Source organism: Amphiura filiformis, unplaced genomic scaffold (genome assembly GCF_039555335.1).
Source record: "Amphiura filiformis unplaced genomic scaffold, Afil_fr2py scaffold_53, whole genome shotgun sequence".
Classification (NCBI taxonomy): Eukaryota; Metazoa; Echinodermata; class Ophiuroidea; order Amphilepidida; family Amphiuridae; genus Amphiura; species Amphiura filiformis.
The window spans coordinates 623,018-645,028 of record NW_027305517.1 but is presented as its reverse complement, the minus strand read 5'-3'; the positions used below and the strand labels follow the sequence as shown (position 1 = coordinate 645,028).

Sequence of the window (22,011 nt, the reverse complement as noted above, 5' to 3'; positions counted from 1 at the left end):
TAGTGCATATATCTTTCAAGAATCTGAGTATGTTAAATATCCTTGATTTAATCCTGGAGATCTGATAGCCTAATGTTGGGATTTTTACTTAAGATATAGCTCAAATATGATATTATAATTAATTATTAGAAGAAAATTTATACACTTAGAGAAAGATTATAGTTCAAAATATGATATTGTAATAATTATTGAAACAAAATTATATACACTTCGAGATAGATTTACATGTAGTAAGTAAGCACAATGCTACATAAGTCATAATGATGCAAAGTAATTTGTATTTTAAAACCCCATGAGTACTACTTGATTGGTTACAAGAAGACTTTTACGATTTATTGAGCCAATCAGTAACATGGTAAGAATGGTGGTAGGGCTAAAGAGGCTACCTGCTGATTGGCTCAAAGAAGACCATTATGATTTATTGAGCCAATCAGCATCATGGTAAGGATGGTGGTAGGGCTGAAGAGGGTTGAGCTTAAATATATCAAGCTGTATTTTAATTGTTCACTCTGATGATTATATCCTGTAATTAACCAATCACAAATGCTGTAACAAAGGCAGTAGTTCTCATGGGGTTAAAATGTCAGATATATAACAACAGGCACAGCAATCATATAAACATGCAACACCAATCACACATGGTCACAAATGCATACATACCACAAACTTACCATTCAAACTAAATAATATGCAATTTTTTCACCTAAAATTGTTTTAATTTGATCATTTATGCAACAACACAAATTTTTTAGCAAAATGCATACATAGATACACTATCAACTTACCAAACTATTTAAAAAACTGTAATTTTTAACCTTAAAAATAAATTATGAATAAAATAAACAATATCACAAATGAATACAAACCCAACATTTACTCAACTTACCACACTAAAACTGAAAATTATCTTGCTGAAAGCAAAGAAAATTTACATAATGAAGATGCTAATGTTCTTATGCATAATGCATGTACTCAAAGCAATTTCTAATAACCAAATTAAGCTGAAGATATTTTTTGTGCAAACTGCAAACAAACCCAGATGTAGATCTTGTACATAAGGTATATTGCTGATAGCGAAAAAGTGATCAGGCAAAAGTGATGCATGCTGGGAAGGAAAAGGGCTCAAATTCGCGATCTTGGGTGCCAAATTCTATAGCTTTTGAACCCTTTTCATTCCAAGCATGCATCACGTTTGCCTATCGGTCTCGATCAGCAATATACCTTATAAAATATTACTTTTAAATCCCTTCTGATTTTCATAAAATTAACAGGTCTTCCATACCTCTCCTCGGTTTAAAATAATTTACACCTTATATGGTTATGATGAATATTCATGATGGCCTGTCAATGAAATGGAAATGAAGTATGGATGATTGTATAATGTGATGACAACAAAAATGTATTGTAATGAATCACTCCACCTAGGGAACTGAATGATTCTCCCTTTACCCAAACACAGAATATATATCATAAGGCCACAAGCCACTATTTAAAACCAATCTTGAAAAATCTAAAAAAACAACCCCAGAAAAACTTACTACTTTTTCTCCTAGTATAAACTAAGAATGTATTGGGTAAAAATGACACAACAAATCAACTATGTTACAACCATTAATGCTGAGAAAAAAAGTTTTTGACTAAAGTTTCAGAAATCATAGAAGCGGGGCCCTGGGATCACTTACATGATTGTGTTCTTATGGTGTTTTTAATTGCCACCCTTGCAGACTTGTCAATGGAAGACAAGCTATAATAGTTTGATCAGCTCATAATTGGCATGAATGGTTAGGCTTTCACCGCTATGCTGAAAAGTAGACCCATGATATTAAAGAGTGATATAGTTGACCTGTCTGGTCTATATTGTGCATGTTGACCAAAGTAGATAACATATAGGGACTTGAATTTATAATTGACAGTTCTCAAAATAAATATTAGTATTAATTCAAGATGTTATATTACAAGGCACATGTTAATTATGAGCCGATCAAACCACAGTTCCATAATCAAATGCATTCCAATTATAAGGCTTTTCCCCCATTTGACCGCCAGTTTAAAACAAATTGGAGGAAATGGATTTTTGTCACCACCTATCCCAAAATTCTTTTATCCCCACCCCACCCCTCCTGCATGGTAAATAATTCTGAAGTCACAGCTGACAGTTCCCAAAGAGTATTCCAAGGTATATGACTATGTGTTATTTTAATTTCTAATCGCTATTTTGTTAAAAATGCCAGAATTTCTTTTTTCTTCAATGGAGTAATGGCAAAAATCCACCCGATCATATAATTTTTGTTCCTTTCTTATATCAGTATTCATTTACCTGGACTTATGACTGGCTTCTGTAGACTAGTCACCTCACCAATGTGGGACTTATATTTCTTCATATTTGATGTCCATGGCCGCTCATACCCACGTTCAGGACCCATACCGGCCAGTGCTACAGTATGAAGTAAACACAACGACTCAAACGATAATGTGATGTCAGATAGAGACAAACATACATGTACATTTATGAGCATATCATACTACATTTAAGCAATTGCTAGGAGCGTAGCATTTACTTAGGACGTCACTTCCATCACTGATCAGCAGAGTGACTGGTGATATCTATTTGATAAGTTGCTAGCATGCCCGAGAGGTAAGTCAGAAGACTTCAAGGCAACTTTGGCACTTGCAGTGATTGCATGCTGCTGATGACGATTGTGAAAATGCTACCAGCGTTTGATCACTAACGATTTTTGAATTGCATGCTGCGACTTCTAGTATGATATGTCCTTTGTGTTTTAAAAGAGAATGATTAATTTATCCATGTTGGCTGATGACCTCTACCCATGTACATCAGCCATACCTGGCAGTGATAGAACGTTAACATGATTGAAATGTTAATGTGATAAAGTATAATAATTGGCTGACCATAAATGTAGCATACGTAGCCTCTTCATCTTCACCCATTATTTAATACTGGGTGATGATCGATGGGAAATGTCGGTGCTATAGAAAGAAAACACAATGACTGAAATAATAAATGGGGTATGATGTGAGGATAGAAACATATTTAAAACAGTGATTTATGTCCATGTTGGTTGACCATAATGTGTATAACCATGGCTTGTGAACAGGACCCATAGCTGGCGCTGGAGTAAACAAAATGACTGACACAATGATGTACATGTAATGTAAGGATGGAGACACATAACTAGACATATAGAGTGGAAAGGAAATATTAATGACTTTTGTCCGTGTTGGCTGCTCATACATTGAATAATCTTGAAATGAAAGACAAGTTTTTGTCCTTATTGGCTGCCCATACATGTGTATACTTTAAAAATTCAAATTAGTTATTAATTGAAATTAAAAATTCAAATTAGTTATCCATGAACATCCTTTTAATTCTTTAAATTACTTTTGCAGACATATTAAAATACATGTATGTCTGCAAAAGTAATTTAAAGAATTCCTGCTATTTTTATAACAAAATATTCACTAAAATGTCAGAAAATACAAGCAATATAAAATTGTGACACAATCTGGTCCACGGAGGCTAAAGGCAGCAAATTTGACATAAAGGCAAAAATGTGGAGTAAAAAATAACCTATAACTTTAGAACCAAGTATGCTAGGCATTTCGTGTTTTCAGTATGATAGCCTAGTGTTTGTATAAGGTAATAATTTTAGTAACACCATTTTCAAAAATGCCTACTTTGGCCTCCATGGACCACATCATTACATGTCACAAATTATAAATTTATACATCCACCTCCAAGGAAAATGAATCAATCCTATTACATGTATAAGTCATCAATTAATATATAATATGTGTACATCCATATCAAAACGATGCACTTGTCGGCTGCTACATGTGTCTCATTTTACATAATAGTTAGGAATAAATAACAGACTCATCTCAAGTGGAGGTCACCTTAAATCATACCAAAATCAACTGATTTAGGAATACATGACACACAGAGAACATATTCCTAAACTATGTGAACTGGGGATGTTTTGAAATGATGTCCACTTGAGATGAGTCTGGTATTTATTCCTAGCTATTATGTGAAATGAGACACATGTAGCAGCCAACAAGTGCATCGTTTTGATATGGATGTACACATATTATAGTTAATTAATCAATTAATAATTCTGTTAAAAGTGCTTTCAACCATATCAAAACTTTGATCTTTCTCAATCATTCATTCGAAGAAGTGGTTTGGTTTTAGTTGCTTTGTTTTGATTGTTTAGTTTTGTTTTTGTTATGAGAGCATTGGAATCATGCCACACTCAAGGTGAACAGGATTCCTTCTTTTAAGTTCATGAGAGTTCGAATGTCGGGAATATACCTGAATTTTGTACATAAGGAAGTATATTCTAAGCATGGTATACACTCTGTTCACGTTCAAGTCATTTTAAAGATTCTTTTACTTACCATTATATATTGTCATTAAAACTTTTATTGTCATTAACATTATTTATTTAAATGTTGGTAATAAACTTGAACATCGTACATTCATACATTGATGTCGCCAGCTTTCTTGGTGGGGGGGGGGGGCAAAATAAAAAATTTGGGGCAAAGACACAAAAAATATTCCTGGTTGCATCGATCATTTTGACCCAGTATTTGGAATATATACAATGCATACCAGGGTTTTTTTTAGAGTGACTGTACAATCATGTTTAAGTATTTGAACTTCTAAAAAAAAAACACTTTATTGGGTCAATGTGTGCATTTAGGACACAGAAATTTGGTATTAACTATTTTGGCCCATGATCAGGGTAAATTTTGAAGGGAAATTGAATCCTTCACCCTTTTCTTTTCCTTTGCCTGACCGATTATCTCTTTCATTTTTTTGACAGGGGCACTTTTCTCTTTCATTTCTTGTCAGGGGGCACACTGCACCCAGTGTCCCCACCCCTTGCTGGCTACACTACTGTTACCCTAAGAAATGGGCATGGGTTTAGCAGCTCGAGCTGCACACCGCCTCAAAATTAATTCAAGCCCCCCCCCCCCATTGTTACTATCACAAAGTGTGTGTTATTTGTTGTTGTTGTTGTTGTCATTATCATCATCCTCGTCACTCAAAAGTTTCCTTGAAATTCTTTCTTTACACAATATGTAATATATCCCTGTAGAATTCAATGTAATACAAGCCTCAATACTTTGAAAGTCTGTCAGGATAACATTATTTTTCCTGCTATGCATGCAATGCCCACGTACAGGAAAACAAGATAGTTGACACAATTGATCACTGTTTAGTGATATGTTTTGTTGTTGCCATGGCAACAATGTTAAGTCAATATTTACCTGTCACGGTCTATATAGCATGTGTTTTGAAATTTTATTTTTTTTGTGACTCATCTGGGGAATAACATTTTAAAATATACCATGCTATCACATTTTGTGGTTTTCAACATGAAAAAGCTACAATGTGTACATACATGTACATTGTATGCACCCCCTATGGAAGACATGACCTTAATCTTCTGCACTGGGAGTCCTTCAGGGGCTGTGGGCAAATTCCAAATGGCCTGCCAAAATGATTACCCCTCCTCCCCAATCTCTTAGCCTGCCAATAAAATCTTGCCCCCCTGGCCTACCAAAAATTGCTTGCCCTGCACATCTTGGTGTGCCAAAAAATCCTGTAGCCATGGGGTCCCAATTTTTGGGAACCCAATTTGCAAAATCTTAAATGATGTAGATATAATGCGAGCATTTAAAAACTTGGTTAATGAAATGAAAACAAATTAAAATTTGTTTTCTTTTAAAATATTAAAAATAATCACATGGATATAAAACAAAATACACTTGAATCACAATACACTTGAATCACAAAATGTGACATGATCAAGGAGAAACACATGTCGACTCTTGTCGAAAATGAGTTTTACATTTGTTTCTATAGATGACATTTAGAGCTTTCAGAAACTGAAAAACCCATGTTGATACGACTTTTCCTTGTTAAGTTACATCAATTTATCAATCGCTAAAACAATATAAAACAAAAGAATTTTAACACTCTCTTTGCCAATATCTCAAAATCAATCTTAGCGACATCCGACTCATTTCCCTTGATCGTGTCACAAATGTGATTAAAGGCCCATTCATTGATTTACTCACATGGTGGGCCTGGATGGCCAGTGTACTGTAGAAAGCGTAAGCCGAAGCCTAGCTAGACTACCATGAAATGGTACAAAACAAAGATGTTCTGACTTGGTTCCAACTCATTAATTTCTATGCTAATTCTATTACAGGTGGAGTATGTTCAAGTCATATGGCTACACATTCAATCTACACAGATATATGGGGGCTATCATTATTCGTTTTCTTCAGAAGGGGGAAGGTTGGTCCAAAATTTACAAGTCAGCATCAATAAAATTGTGAGCCCCCCTATTTTGGCAACAAAATGTTATGATTTCACCAATACAACTTTCCCCCAAATAGGGAAAATTGTATTGAAATCAGTCTCTTTTAATAAAATAAACACACTATCTGTGGTCATTCATCTTGTGACTCCCTACATGTACATTTTGGTAATCAAAATTTTATGACCCCCTCCCCTATTTTTGAAGAAAATGATAGCCCTTTAATGTCAAGAAACACAGCAAAATCAATGCTCTATTGGGGCCACTATGTAACCTGACATTTTGTGTGTGTTCCTGGTTGTGCCACCAAACGCAATGGCAAATTTGCTGCAATGTTATTTTCTGCTGCAGAGAACAAAGCAGCGAACAAAGATAATCAGTCAAGGGGAAAATTGCAGCTGATATCCAAAACTCACAGCATTGTTAATCATGAAGGAATAGGGCACACGCAAAATGTCAGACTAAAGACCTTTTCAGCTGATGTCACCAATCAATCAATATCATGTCCAGAAATCAAGTCATCCACGACAACGCCCAAACGCAAATACCATGCTGCGCATGTAATCAATAATGCAAGATGAGCTGGGCTCTATGCATAGTGGTCAGTGTAGTGTACTTTTTAAATAGTTTGAATGCCATCGAAAGCAAATAAATTATAAAACAAAACAAAAATTGATTTTCAAGTAGCATGGGTTTTCCCTTGCTTTAGTAAAATTTAGATCAAAGCAATCTGAAACAAGGCTAATACCCCTGGTACACAGTTTATGTAAGCACTTGTTTTGTAACGGTTGAGATTCAGCAAGGAAAAAATACACATGGCTCACATTGCAATACACGTCTTGTCACTCTTGTGCACATCTGGACCCAATATGAATTAACTGATATCACAGAAAAAGGTCTATACTGGCACTACTATAAACAGGTGAATACAAATGTAACATCATTACATCATTAAAGGCCTAAAAAAAATGTTTGATTGGCATAACCCGACCGACCCTAAAAATAGGCCCAAACGGAGAGACATTTTTCTTAATTTTTTGCAAAAAAATGATTAAAAAAAAAAAAAATTAATTTATTAAAAACAGACACAAAAAAGTTCCAAGGCCTTTATCATACACAATTTACAGCTTAAAATGTGTGTGTAAAAAACAAAAAATTTTTTTGAAATTGCCGACCGAGCTACCCTATTTTTTTATGTTACGCCAATCAACCAAATTTTTTAGCTCTAATAAGAAGAAACAATTAATGTTCGTCAATTCACAGCTGAAAACGCCAATCACTACAAAGAAACAATATCACGTCACAATCACAGCATTCTCCATACCTCGCTTACTGCTGAGTCCCCTATCCATGGCTGAAGAAATATCAGTTAGAGTAGAAAAATAAATTTAGAAAGTAAATGAAAGTGAAAGTCTATGCAATGATATCATAGGCTTAAGAAGTTAAGAGAAATACCTCTCCTAAAAGCTCTCTGTATGGTCCAAGAGATAGCAAGAATTTCTTTGACAAAAATGACCAGGCGTCTTGTTATGAGAGTTAACAAGACGCAGAGACCAAGATGTTCCTACTTACAACATGCTTGGAGTCGACCTGGAAAATACTGACACTTGTCAGTATTTAGGCATCCAGATCCAAAAAGATCTTCGCTGGAACCGCCAGGTTGACCATGCTACTGGAAAGGCAACTAGATTCTAAATTTCATCAGGAGAAATTTCTACCACACCTCAGCTTCCACCAAGGAGAAGCTCTACCATACGCTCGTCCGCCCACATCTAGATTATGCCTCTGCGGCTTGGGATCCGTATACCTCCAATAATATAAATCGTCTCGAGTCTGTCCAGAAGAGAGCAGCTAGATTCGTCACAAACACATATGAACGTGACTCCAGCATTTCTGCCATTTTGAAATCCTTAAATTGGATGTCTCTGAAAGAACGACGTGCATGGAGACTACAGGATCTTAAATGACTTCATGGACATAAACTACAAGGACTATATTACCCCCAAAATTGACAGAGCCAGACGCGGACACAGTAACCAATTTCAACAACGTACACCATACCAAATCAGATGCCTATGCAAATTCTTTCTTCCCCCGCACAATCAAAGCATGGAACAGACTACTGACCGACTTAGTTTCATCACCAAAGCCCGACGCCTTTAAAGGTGCTCTCGAGAAGCTACGTGACACCAATGGACAGCCTTAGACCCCACTCTCCTCACCTCCAGTCAAAGCACCTTTACGGTGTCCTTAGGAGGATATCAACCAAGTACCAAGTAAGTAAGTAGTTGGATAGAACAACCCATAGGGCATCTGAAAGGTGAAGTCTTGAGTGTCGTGAGCGGTGCAGCGTGAGGTCAAACAATAGATAATTTTAATATCTTTCATTAGACACCAAAAATGTGAAAATTGAGGCTGTTGTTAATAAATGGCATGCATAAAACTAATTACATACAGGAAAACAGGTCAAATTTGAGGTCATTGGCCGCTGATGTCACGCTCCACCGCTCACGACACTCAAGACTTCACTTTTCAGATGTCCCATGGGATGTTCTAGCCAACTATCATAACAAGACACCTGGTCATTTTTGTCAAAGAAATTCTTGCATCTCTTGGACCATTAACTTCCTCAGGAGAATGATGTGGACAATGTTGTTCACCTATACTCAATACTGATGTTCAATTTAAATCACTCTACTAAAAGCTCTCCTAACCATTCTGAGGAGTACATGTATTATGTAGCCCTGTATCATTTGCAAAAGGTGTATCAGATTGAACGGAACACTTTTAAAATTACACTGCAACAAACAAGAAATTTCAACAAATAACAAACCAAAAGAACAGTGAATTCTGTATACTGGTGTTATAATACACAAATGACTGCCACCTTATAGCCTGGTTGGGACAAGCTTTTTGCATTACATTCTATAACCTCCATCCATATCAAAATAAGTTCACAGGCCTTCAGCAATTATTTGGTCTATTGAATCATAAAAGGAAAAAACAACAACACACATCATTTATTAATACATGCACTGTAAGGCCAAAAAAATATATGGTTTCCCTTCCAATAAGACAAAAATTTGGAGGGTCGGTATGACAATCGTTATTTTTTTTCTTTCATGGGCTCTCCATTTTCCCTCCATTTTGAAAAGGCTAGTATTGACAAATGCTTGATAATTGAAGTGATTTTACAGTAAAAAATTGTAGACTGAATATAAATGGAAATACTTCTTCCTTTTAATCAAAAATGAATTTAATAAATAAAATGAGTAAATAACAAAAATGTCCTAGATACTGTCCAAATTTAAAGTTTCTCCTAAAAATGTGACTCGAAAAAAAACGACCCACAATTTTGATCGCTGATGAGGGTAACCAAACATATTTTTTGGGCTTAATTGTAAATCAAATCAAATATGCATGAACAATTCTCTTAGTATTGATTAGACATCAGAGCAAACTGCCTCCTGTGCAAAAACATTTCGAACACATGCATATAAAGCAACCCAGTCAGCAAACGAAAAGCACAAGCACACTGCACACGTATGTTAAAACTGTTTTCTTGGCGCTGGTGCCTTTGTAGGAGGTCAAGCTTATGAAGCAATTTAGTGTTCTTTTTGTTTTAAATTTTATATGCATTTAATCAAAAACAATACTGGAAATCATCAAAAGTCATGTCGACAGGAGCCAATGGTGAAAACTCGCACAATATTTTTCTTTAAAACCATTGGTTTCTATAGAACAGGAAATTCTCAGAAGTTGTGGGGAAAATCTTGAAAAGTCTCCTAATTGGTCTACCAAATTGTGGGTTTGGCAACTGTTTCAATACTTACATGCAGCCGCCCAGGTTGCACCTTTTTTACCAGGTGTTGTGGATGATCCCTGTATTAGCAATGCAAATGAAATTAGAAATATTATTATTATCATTGTTTACTGATAAGGATGATGGATTGGTCATTTTGGATTCAGATTCAATTTTATTTAGCCACGAAGGGCCCACTTCAACCCTAGGTTATGCTTCCTTGTATATAATTAATTAATTCCGTGGATATAAACTACAAACAAATATTTAACAAAACCTGTTTACAAGAGATAGTAGTTCTATCATGTAGTTGTTTTAACAGTCAAGAATTATCAGACTTTGTAAAAAGCACCATATTTTCCTCTCCAAAGGGAATGACCTTACTATTCCACTAAGGGTGAAAGGAGTGTGAATTTCAAATGTGGTTACCTGAATGAGTGACTCCATTAGAGTGGAAGATTAAGGTCATGTATCATAATGGATTTCAGGTGGTATAGCCCAGTATAAATATACTCACTGGCTTCTTGACTTTTTCATCAAATTTACTGAGTACTTTGATGAGGAACGGCACTGGTTCTGCTGGAAGATGATGAGTCAGCCGAGCCATCAGATCCTATGGAGAAACAACAACAAATGATATAGTTAAAATAATACAGTGGACCTTGGAAGGAGGAGCTACAAGAACCTTAATTAATAGAGAATAAAAGTACTTATTGTTTTTAGCTGCTGGAGTGCATCTATCGTCTCATATAATGTCCGGGTAACATCATTATTTTAAGTAAAGCAAACAAGGCGAAGCCAAGTCGTTTTACAGCAAACAATAACGCCCTTGTCATATATGAGACGATAGATGCACGACAGTGGCTAAAAAAACAACACCTTTAATCTCATTCTTAAACAAAATCAAACTAAATCCTACATCTTACTAATTACCTAGGGCTTAAAATCGATCAGTACCGTTTGTTGATATTTATATGCACCTCCGATTGGTTCAAATAGCGTGTACGAGTATCGCGTCGATAGTGTGTGATATTGTGTCATATCACACGGGTAAGATCCAATAAGGTTGCAGGAACGTTCTCAAGTGTTTTAAGGATTTATTATAAAAGCTTACCAAGCTAAATGTACATACATGTACATGTATGCCCGGGGGGGCATTTACATTACATGTACGTGATGGACACCATGATCATGGTGTGTCTGGTACTGTACTTAAGTGGTTCGATAGTTATCTGAGTTCTCGATGTAGTAGCGTAAGTATTGATAATGTATTTTCTGAACAGTCAAAACTAGTTTATGGTGTCCCACAGGGTTCCGTCATTGGACCAGTTCAATTTGTTATATATACACAACCGATGGGAGCTATTATTCGTAGTCACAATGTTTCTTTTCATTCATATGCTGATGACACTCAACTTTATGTATCATTCAACCCAAAGATAGCAGGTGCTGCTGAAACAGCACTTGCGAAACTTGAGCAGTGCATCGCCGAAATAAAGGAATGGATGAATCAAAACAAACTCAAATTGAACAATGATAAAACTGAATTTTTTATAGCCGGGTCATACCAAAGCCTTCAAAAGCTCCCCAAAGTACAGTTAAAGGTCGCCGACATCCATATTGAACCATCATGTAACATTCGAAACCTTGGAATAATTTTTGACTCGAATATGACAATGTGTAAACAAGTTAATAGTCTGGTTTCATCTGGAAACTATCAATTACGCAATATCCGCCGCCTATGTTGTGAACTTGACCAGGACACACGCCACCTTGTGGTCCGAGCATTGTTCCTCTCCCGTCTTGATTACGGCAATGCCCTCTTGTATGGCGCAAACTCACAAGACCTAGTTCGCCTCCAGTCCCTTCAAAACCGGCGGCAAAACTGATCTTCTATGCATCCAGACTCGATAGTCCATCACCCCTTCTGAAAAAACTGCACTGGTTACCGGTCACAAAAGCGTATTCAATTTAAGATATGTCTTCATGTTTACAAATGTCTCAATGACTGTGGCCCTGAATATCTTGCCAACTTACTTGCTCACATAAATCGTCCTTCAACGGCTCCGGTTACACGGTCTACAACAGACAAGACTCTTCTTGCAATACCATTTAGTAAGAAATGTATAGGTGAACAAGCCTTCTCTGTTGCAGGCCCATCACTTTGGAACTCACTTCCGCAGCATGTAAGAAATGCCGGCTCAATTGCAGTTTTCAAAAACTCTTGAAAACTCATTTGTTTTAATCTGAATTTGTATTTTTGCTTTGTATTATATTTCATGTGGTATTATTTGTTGTATTTTGTATGGCGCCTTGATCATAATGGATATTGCGCCTTATAAGAATTTAATGTATGTATGTATGTATGTATCATGCATGGACTCTCGAAATGCACCCTAAACAAGTATTACTCAGCGCGTGCAAAACATACCCTAAACAAGTATTTTGTCATTTTTTTAACACTAAGAAAGTAAAAATTCATGTTCAGGTTCTTGTTTTTCTAAGTAGTTTGATGTTTCTTAATGTTTTACCCTACGATTTGTTCTGATAGAAGCCAGACATAGCCTATCTCACCCTTTTTTATGTTGCCATTAAACTTTGGTACCCTAAGCAAATATTGTGCTTGGAAAAGTATACCCTTTTTCCTGATTTTTGGCATTTGTGATGCAATCAAGCAAAATGAGTCTGATGTCGATCAAAATCAAAATTCATTTTGTGATCTCATTATATGAGCCATTTTCAGAGCTTTATTTTGCTGAAAACCCCATCATAATTAGACTTATGGTTCCAGAGATATGGCCATTTTAGTGTTGCCCAGAACAATAAAATACAAAAGAAGTTGAAAACTATTATTGATTACATCTCAAAATCAATATTCTTGACATCCGACTCATTTTGCTTGATCGCATCACATTTTTGACACCCTAAACAGCGCTGTACTGGCCCAATGCTGAAAAACGAGTATGGTGTCCACCTTGAAATACAAGTGCCCCTCCCCCCCCCCTCGTATGTATGTATGGCACACACAATGAAACAATCTCTTGCTGTAGTAATTTTTTTTCAGTGAGAGGCACTAATTTGTTATCAACTTGAAACTCAACGAAAGTCATTGCACACAACATGAAAACTCAACTCCATAATTTTTAAAAATGGATTCTGCTTTTTCCTATCACCAGGGCATATTAGTTGGTATAGCATAGCATGTACTCAATCTTGGCAAAATGCTATACAATTGTATTTCATTTGCATAAAAAAGAATACAACAGCTATACAAATTTTCATCAATATCTGTTTTTGATACAAATGCCCAAAATTAAATTATGCCCTGCCTATCACATATTTTTTGTTTACCCAATCTAGGGGCGGGTCCAGGATTGTCAATTCAGAGGGAACACAGGCTAGAATTGGCTGAAGTTTTAAATACGGTACCGTATTGTTTGTAATAAACGCCCCGGGGGCGTTGCATTTTTCCAAAAGGGGGGCGTTTATTGAAGGTGAATTGTCAGTGAAAAAAACATAAAATCGGGTTAAATTTCCCAATGGTGCTCCTGTAGAAAAGAGGGATTTATAGCTATACTAATGGCGACGCCCATGGAAAATATAATTTTCGTGGTAAATACATCAAAATTACACCTGTAAGTACATCATCAAGCAAGAATCTAGTGAAATTCTAGCATAATTAGGCAATGGAATGGATGGAAGTGTGAGTCATAACAGGTTTTGTCCATGCAATTTACCGATCATCCCTGACAAGACTGACTGAATTTTTGTCAATTGTTCACAGAAAAATTGGAGGGGGCGTATATGAGAGGGGGGCGTTTAATTATTACAAACAATACGGTAGGTTGATTTTTTTTTCTGTTTTAGCTTAATTCCCTATTTTGGGTGTAAGGAGGGGGCATACATGCACCAGATTTTTTTCTAAGTTGAGTAGCTAGAAGTTAACGAAAGTTCATGCCAGCGAGAGATAGGTTGCTCTGTGTGTTGGGTATAAACTAAACTAAACTCGGTTGTCAGTCCTGTACCATTGTTCAAGTTGTACATGGTGCCATAGGGTGTCTTCAGTGTTGTATTCATTATAATGATTTTATAATGTTTTGCAACATTTATAATTATAAATGTTGCAAAATACTAATATTGACAATAATTAACAACCTATTTGACTTCTCCATATATTCATACATTGCTCACCTGTGTTTTCACGATTTCTTTGTACTGACGGCTAAGTGTGTATGTGAATGCACATATTAAACACAAACACATAGTTCAGTACCTATTGGAACTGACCTTAAGTAGTCCGAATATGAGGTGTCCAAATAATCAGTCCCAGAACAAAATATTTACTGACATGATCATGTCCTGGGCCTGAACTGTTTCCCTTCGAAATCTTGATGTCAAACTGGATAAAACATGTAGAAGCGTATGCATGACACGGTATCGATCACTTCACAGCATTTTTAATCTGCTATTTACTGCATGAATTACAATGTTGTAGACCAAGGAGCATGAGCATTAACTTCAGCATGTTGAGTGTTTGGATAAATTTAAGGGGGTACTACGCCCCTGGCCAATTTTGTGCATATTTTTGCATTTTTCTCAAAATTATAGCGCATTGGTGAAAAGTAAAATATGTATATTATAGGGGCAAGGACTACAACTACTGCACTGAAGATTCAGGAACTCAAGGCAAGTAGTTATTGATTTATTGATCAAATATTGGTTTTCCCTCATTTTTTACTGTAACTCCACAACTGGTGTCTGTGTTGAAATAAAATTTCCAGTGCAGTAGTTGTAGTCCTTGCCCCTATAATATACATGTCTTACTTGTCACCAATGCGCTATAATTTTTGAGAAAAATGAAAAAATAGGCACAAAATTGGGCAGGGTTGTAGTACCCCCTTAACCGAACAGTTTGACATGTTTGACAGGTCTTTTGTCTACCTCACTGTAGCAGTAAACAGACAAGGATGACAAAATTGTCATCCTCGCCGAATAGGAAAGTATTCAGGGGTTGTACACCAACTATGTTACCCTCATCATACGCTTTTTTTACTTTATACTCAGTGCAGCCTGCAGTGCCATACTAAACTAGAATGCTGTTACCGTAACCACCTTCGGCTATAAGCCCACCCCTATTTTTCAAAACATTCTGGGAACAAGGGTGCACTCAGGTAAGCCCAGTACTAAATTTTGGCCAAGTTCTTAAATCAATTAGTGGTTTTTAGCGGGTTCGCCGTCGGACAAGTTTAGAACTGTCAAGCTTTCGTCAGGAGTAGCTCTGACTTCTTCAGGACAAAGTACCTAAGAATGAGACATGTAGACTGCCCTTGTCTTGATGACTCTGAAAAGAGCCGTTTGCTGAAGACTGCCCTTGTCAGCAGAAACTAGCAGATCTCGCCTATCTGCTAAGTTATGTTTTGTTGACAAGGGGCAGTCAGCAAACGGCTCTTTTCAGAGCCACCAAAACTTACAAACTCAGCAGATAGGCGAGATCTGCTTGTTTCTGTAGACAAGGGGCAGTCTTCAGCAAACGGCTCTTTTCAGAGCCACCAAAACCTTTATATTAGCAGATAGGCGAGATCTGCTAGTTCTCTGTAGACAAGGGGCAGTCTTCAGTGAACGGCTCTTTTCAGAGCCACCATAACTTACACAATCAGCAGATAGGCGAGATCTGCTAGTTTCTGTTGACAAGGGGCAGTCTTCAGCAAACGGCTCTTTTCAGAGTCATCAGTAGACAAGGGGCGGTCTACATGTCTCATTCTTAGGTACTTTGTCCTGAAGAAGTCAGAGCTACTCCTGACTAAAGCTTGACAGTTCTAAACTTGTCCGACGGTAACCCGCTAAAAAACCACTAATTGTTATGAATTCCCGTCGTAAAAGCCTATCCCACAATTTCTTAAATCAACTTAATGCTTTGCTCTCATATTTAAGGGGTACTACACCCCTGGCCAATTTTATGCCTATTTTTGCATTTTTCTCAAAAATTATAGCGCATTGGTTATATTATACATGTAGGGGCAAAGACTACAACTACTCCACTGAAAATTCAGCAACTCAAGGCAAGTAGTTATTGATTTATTGATCAAATATTGGTTTTCCCTCATTTTTGACTGTAACTCCACAACTGTTGTCTGTGCTGAAATACATTTTCCAGTGCAGTAGTTGTAGTCCTTGCCCCTAAATATATACATATCTCTTACTTGTCACAATGCGCTATAATTTTTAGAAAAATGCAAAAATATAGGCACAAAATTGGGCAGGGTGTATACGTAGTACCCCCTTAACGCGGCTGTGTACTCTAGACATTGTTTCTTTCGCGAAATTGAGCTTTTTTGAAATGTATTTACTTTGTTATGTTTTTTATAAATACAAGGAAAAATAATCCGGATTTGTTAACTCTAACTGCTCTATTTTATGGATTTTATTTCACTATTTCACTCGTTTCCGCAATTTAAAAGGAAAGAAAATCTTCGTTGTACCATCGGGGTACACGCGCGCAACAACGCTTCGCGTTGCGTAGTCTCGCAATTTGTTAACACACAGATACGCTACGCATACGCAACGCTTATCTGCATGCGCTGCGCATCTTATGGAAGCACTGATTTCACAAAAACCTAGCGGTCAAATGGCTCTGTTTTAGCTAATAAAATGTCAATTTTTTAAAGTTCTTTCAGCCGATTTAAACATCAAGATATGAATAGATTTCGCCCAAACTTCTCAAGGGGCTGTGGATTTACCCGATGTTCACGTAATGTAAGGTAGAAAAACGAGAACTGTCGCATTCTCATGTGAGCTTCGATCTAAGTGCAAAATGTGACCACTTTAAACTTCAACGGCCTTTATTTCAACGTTCATTTTCTCGGTAAAATGACGATTTAGGTACACGATAACTCAATAAATACAGCATCTACAGGTAAGCAATTATGCGCATCATAAAAAGCATGATTGACTAAGAAACGGTTTTCTCATTTTTTTATATTTAGGTCTATTTTCGATTTTAGGCATCATTTTGTGCAAATAGGCGTTTGTAAATTTTAAAAAGTTCATTTTGATGCCATATATGGTCAATATCTCAAAATATAAGGACAATATCAAAAAACTAAAAAAAATGTTTTTGGAATGGTGCCTCAAGATTAAGAAAAAAACAAAACAATTTTTTTTTGGAAAGAGTGTTTTTTGTTATGATGTACCGAACAAAAAATGCCAAAAATTCACTATTTTGTGATTTTCTTCATAATTATTGTTTTTACACCAAATCAAATTTATATTGAGATTCCTTGATGTCTTTATAAAAATAAAATGTATACTTTTATATATGTCTTGCGTGAATAATTCAAAGTTATGGCACTATTACTACATGCATGTCTGAGAGTACACAGCTGCCTTAAGAACAAATATAAAAAAATATCAGTTGATAATTAGGCCTACCATTCAATGTCACTTATAATTTATAAAGAAATTGACATAGATGATAGAAATTACTGGTACATTAGGCATATACAAATGGGGGTAATTGTTCTTATTTTTAAATTCAAGCACTAGCCCTTCCCCGGTTATAAGCCCACCCCCATTTTTGAAACTTTGAAATCTGCCATCTGGGGGGGTGGGCTTATACCCGAGTGGTACCTTCCTATTCAGCGAGGATGGCAATTTTGACATCCTTGTCTGTTTACAGAGAGGTCTACAAAAGCCCTATCAAAACTATTCTGGTTGTCCAAGCACTCAAGTATCATCACTCCAATCACTTGAATCAGGTCAATAGACAATTTATTATTTTTATTTTTTACTAGTCCAGTAGAACTAGATAGACATTAGGCGCATGAAAGTCGATTCCGAGTTTATCGTCCCCCGCCCGCGTCACTTTTTGGACACCAAAAACACCCGCATCAATTTTTCAAAAATGCCAAAATATTTCATTATTATCAAAGTATCAGTGTTTTCACCAGTTTTAGCAATTGGAAACATATATTTTTGTTTGTAAAACATATAAATTTATAACTTGGAACCAAAACCAGCACTGAAAACGAAACTTGGGGTGACTAACTAAGGAAAAGTTAGTTAAAACAATGTCAATACGACTAACCTGTAACTAATGCATGCGGCTGGACTGGACTAAACTATATGTTAGTAGGTCAGTATACACTAGGGACTTAACTATCAAAATACTAGTTCATCCTTGACCTACTAATATAATAAATTAGTTCAACTGAGACCTATAATGCTTACTAGGGACTCTACTAATATATTGGGGTGTTCTACTAATGGGCTCTACTATCAAAAACGATGTCAAGTACATGTACGACTATTTTTTTTAATAGGGCATTCTGTACTAATGTTCGACTAGTTCAGCTGACTGAACTAGTCTGTGGAACTATAATAGCCCAATTCTAGCCCGGTAGAAGTGGTCGAAGATATGGAAACTTACGTTTTATTGACCTTTTTTCCCAACTTTGTATTTTTTAATAACTTACAAACCTTTTTGGAATGGTTAGAATTTGAAAAATAGATTTGGCCCCGTTTTTCGAGCCCTGTTTTCTACTACACACGGCATGATGAAGGTTTCCACGAATTCGGCAACCATGACAGCCTCAACCATGCATGCACAAACCCACGGTCCATGATCATGACATTTGTGTTCCGATTTACAATCTCATTTCAAATTCTAACGGTTTGTAAGTTATTCAAAAACAAGCTTGGGAAAAATGTCAATAAAACATACCTTTCCATTTCTTGACCATTTCTAACGGGCTAGAATCGGGCTAAATGTCCATCTCAAGACGCTAGATGTGCTATGTCTACAGCTGCATCAGACTAGCTCTACTAGCTTTATTTGTCATAAGAGTCATGTCATGTGATCAAAAGGGCGGTAAATTCAACTTTAGTACAACCCTTGGTACGGTCCACAACAATGATTCGTTCTACCAATTCGTAAAGCCAGAAAAGTTAGTTGGACTGACTTTTGCAGTGCAACTAATTTTCACTTATTAGTAAAATACCATAATTTGGAATAGTTCGGCATGTCCGTACTAACAACTTCCCTCACTGCATGCTGTACTAGCCAAGCATAGGCCCTACTAGATGGACGTTTAGTCCAACATTAAAAACTAGTTTACCAGGGGAAACTAGTGGTCCTACTAAACAAAAGCTTAGTTCAGCTTACATACTGTAATACTAGTTTTTGTTTTCAGTGAGGCTCTTTTCTAACTTTTCTAGTCCCTACCCATATAAAAACATGTTTATAAATAACATGTGGCTTTAAATCAACACGCACTTTAGGTCAATAATGAAATCTGATGAAATAATGAAAAATGAAAATGAAAAATGAAAAAGTCACCTCACCAACCTGGGAAAAAAAAGGGACGATAAACTCGGAATTGACTTTCATGGGCCTTATGGTGGTATTACACCCCTGGCCAATTTTGTGTCTATTTTTGCATTTTTCTCAAAAAATATAGCCCATTGGGGACAAGTAAGATATGTATATTATAGGGGCAAGGACTACAACTGCTGCACTGAAAATTTTATTTCAGCACAGACAACAGTTGTGGAGTTACAGTCAAAAATGAGGGAAACCAATATTTGATCAATAAATCAATAACTACTTGTCTTGAGTCACTGAAATTCCAGTGTAGTAACTGGATTCCTTGCCCCTATAATATACATAACTTTTGTTACCAGCGTGTTATTATTTTTTGAGAAAAATACAAAAATATGCATAAATTTACCACAGGGGTGTAGTACCCCCTTAAGTGATTCGTGCAACATGAATTAGAGGTTATACTGCACATCGCGTATTTGGAGGGCATTGTGAAAAATCTAAACATTTTGCCTTCGGAACCTGCTTGTGTGACCCCTTCCCAGGGGCGTTGGGCAGTAACTAATCCAGATCCAGAACCGAGGAATATATTCCGAGGTCCAAAGCAAAATGTTTAGATTTTTCACAATGCCCGACATATTACAGATGCAAAGTTATAAAACCTCATTCATAACTGTCACTTTCATCTCTTCACTTTACAAAATAACACACAATTTTACTCAAAAGTTTGAAAAAATAGATGATTTTTATATTTTCCCTTTCCAAAAATCGATCAGGCTAAAACAAGAAGACCAATTGTGCGTACCATCACAATCTGTGCAAATATGGTAGTGCGCATTCCAAATACGGCAGCCAGCGCGTGCGAAGTTTGTTCGATGCACAATATGGTGCTTGCAGAGGTTACTAATATTTACTTTCGAACAATTACGCATTTTGTGGTCAATTGTGAGCTATATAGCCCGAAACATCATGGCCCTGTTCCTTCCTCACTAGGGCCATGAGTGCCACACGTATGTAAAAACGGGGCACCATGAAATCACGTCGCGGTGATGACGTGACACTGACGGCATCTATTTAAATACATGTAGGAAGAATTCAAAACACGGTGACGATAACAGTCACACAAGTCTGGTCTTTTACATCCTCAAATGTGCTCAAAATTTACGAACATGCACCAAATATGCTTTGTTTAAGTCTCATCTTCATGTGTACCCTGGGCCAGATATGCTCTGGAGTCTCAGACCTTCGTACGGAGAAGGACAGTGGAAATCGTAGTGACGGAGGTGTGAGTGCCTCGGGCTATATTATTAATATTCCTAATGACCTCGATTTGCAAGCCAATGCATTTGCGTTTTCACAAATAACTATGTAACTAAGTAGCTGTGCATGTGTGACGTGGTACCATGTGCTTCTATTATTCAGTTTACCATCACAATTTGGAATGCAAACAGTTCAGACCCAGAACACGATCATGTCAGTAAAATGAATATTTTGTTCTGGGATTGATTATTTATTCGTAAGTACTTATGGATAAGCTTCCAAATTCGGAAACGTTGATAAACTTAGATTACCATTCATCATGCATTACCTCAAACAGGGCACTAATTCTGTGCTTTTCGATGTACGCTTGCACCCGTTGTTGGCTTGTCATGGTTGTGGTGATATGTGCCTCTCATACAATATACAAAATCAAAGCATAGACTAAAATAAGTCGAAAAAATAACACGGTTTACTTTCACTTATTTCACTCTTACACGGTACACGGCTACCCAATTTCGACAAGAATTTTTGTTGTTGTAGACTTGGGCAAAGTGTGATAGCGCAGTTCCGGTGTATCAGTGTGGGCAAATCGATGCTAGTTATAATAATACTGGGAAAATCCCTCCCCCACTACTCGCAATTTTTCTTTTAGTAATTAGAATAATTTTCCCCGGTGTTTTTCGTTTGTTTGTGTGCTTGTTTGTTTTGTACCTTAGCAATTTGCAAAATTGCTAAGGTCTGTTTCTGTCAAGTTCTTTGTTTCTTTCTTTCTTTCTTTCTGTCAATCTTATAACGAGCCACCGTAGCCATATGCTTTGAGCCATGTTGACCATAGTTGGCCATTAGGACCATACTACTGCAAGGAAACCTAAACACCCATGTGTCCACTGCAGTAAAGGCGTCGTTAGCAGAAGTAGAGCCATTACATGTGATAATTGTGATAGATGGGTACATAGCAGATGCACTCAAATACTAACGGATGCAGAGTACGACATCATTGTTGCGGAAAACGCAGAGCTGAGTTACTTGTGCAATATTTGTTGCTTTGATGAGCTCCCGTTTGCCAACATTGAAGAAGACCAAGATATTAGCGGTACCAATAACTCTAAATCGTCTAACTTCAATCCTTCCGACGAACAATTTAGCTCCTTTTTTGACTGTTTCTAACAAAAGGGACGCCACTTCATCCATATCACTATTAGCTCGCGCACATCAAAAATATCTGAGCTAAAATTCTTGCCAATAACTCTTCCGCGTCTGTAATAGCAATATCAGAAACA

The 22,011-nt window shown here is 36.7% G+C and overlaps 1 protein-coding gene across 3 annotated transcripts in view; it reads right to left on the bottom strand.

Moving 5' to 3' along the window:
• LOC140144407 (uncharacterized protein C8orf34 homolog) overlaps positions 1-21,223 on the bottom strand; it is a 40,691-nt gene extending 19,468 nt beyond the window's left edge. Inside the window, exons 1-5 of one of the 3 annotated variants that reach the window (XM_072166216.1) lie at positions 21,060-21,223; positions 10,673-10,768; positions 10,187-10,235; positions 7,678-7,707; positions 2,318-2,434 (exon numbers count right to left, since the gene is read on the bottom strand). In XM_072166216.1, the coding sequence (XP_072022317.1) occupies positions 2,318-2,434; positions 7,678-7,707; positions 10,187-10,235; positions 10,673-10,768; positions 21,060-21,122 (355 nt within the window). In that variant the 5' untranslated portion in view covers positions 21,123-21,223. The remainder of the gene's footprint in view (positions 1-2,317; positions 2,435-7,677; positions 7,708-10,186; positions 10,236-10,672; positions 10,769-21,059) is intronic. The other 2 variants (XM_072166217.1, XM_072166218.1) reach the window with 2 other exon arrangements.
• Positions 21,224-22,011: the final 788 nt, after the last annotated feature.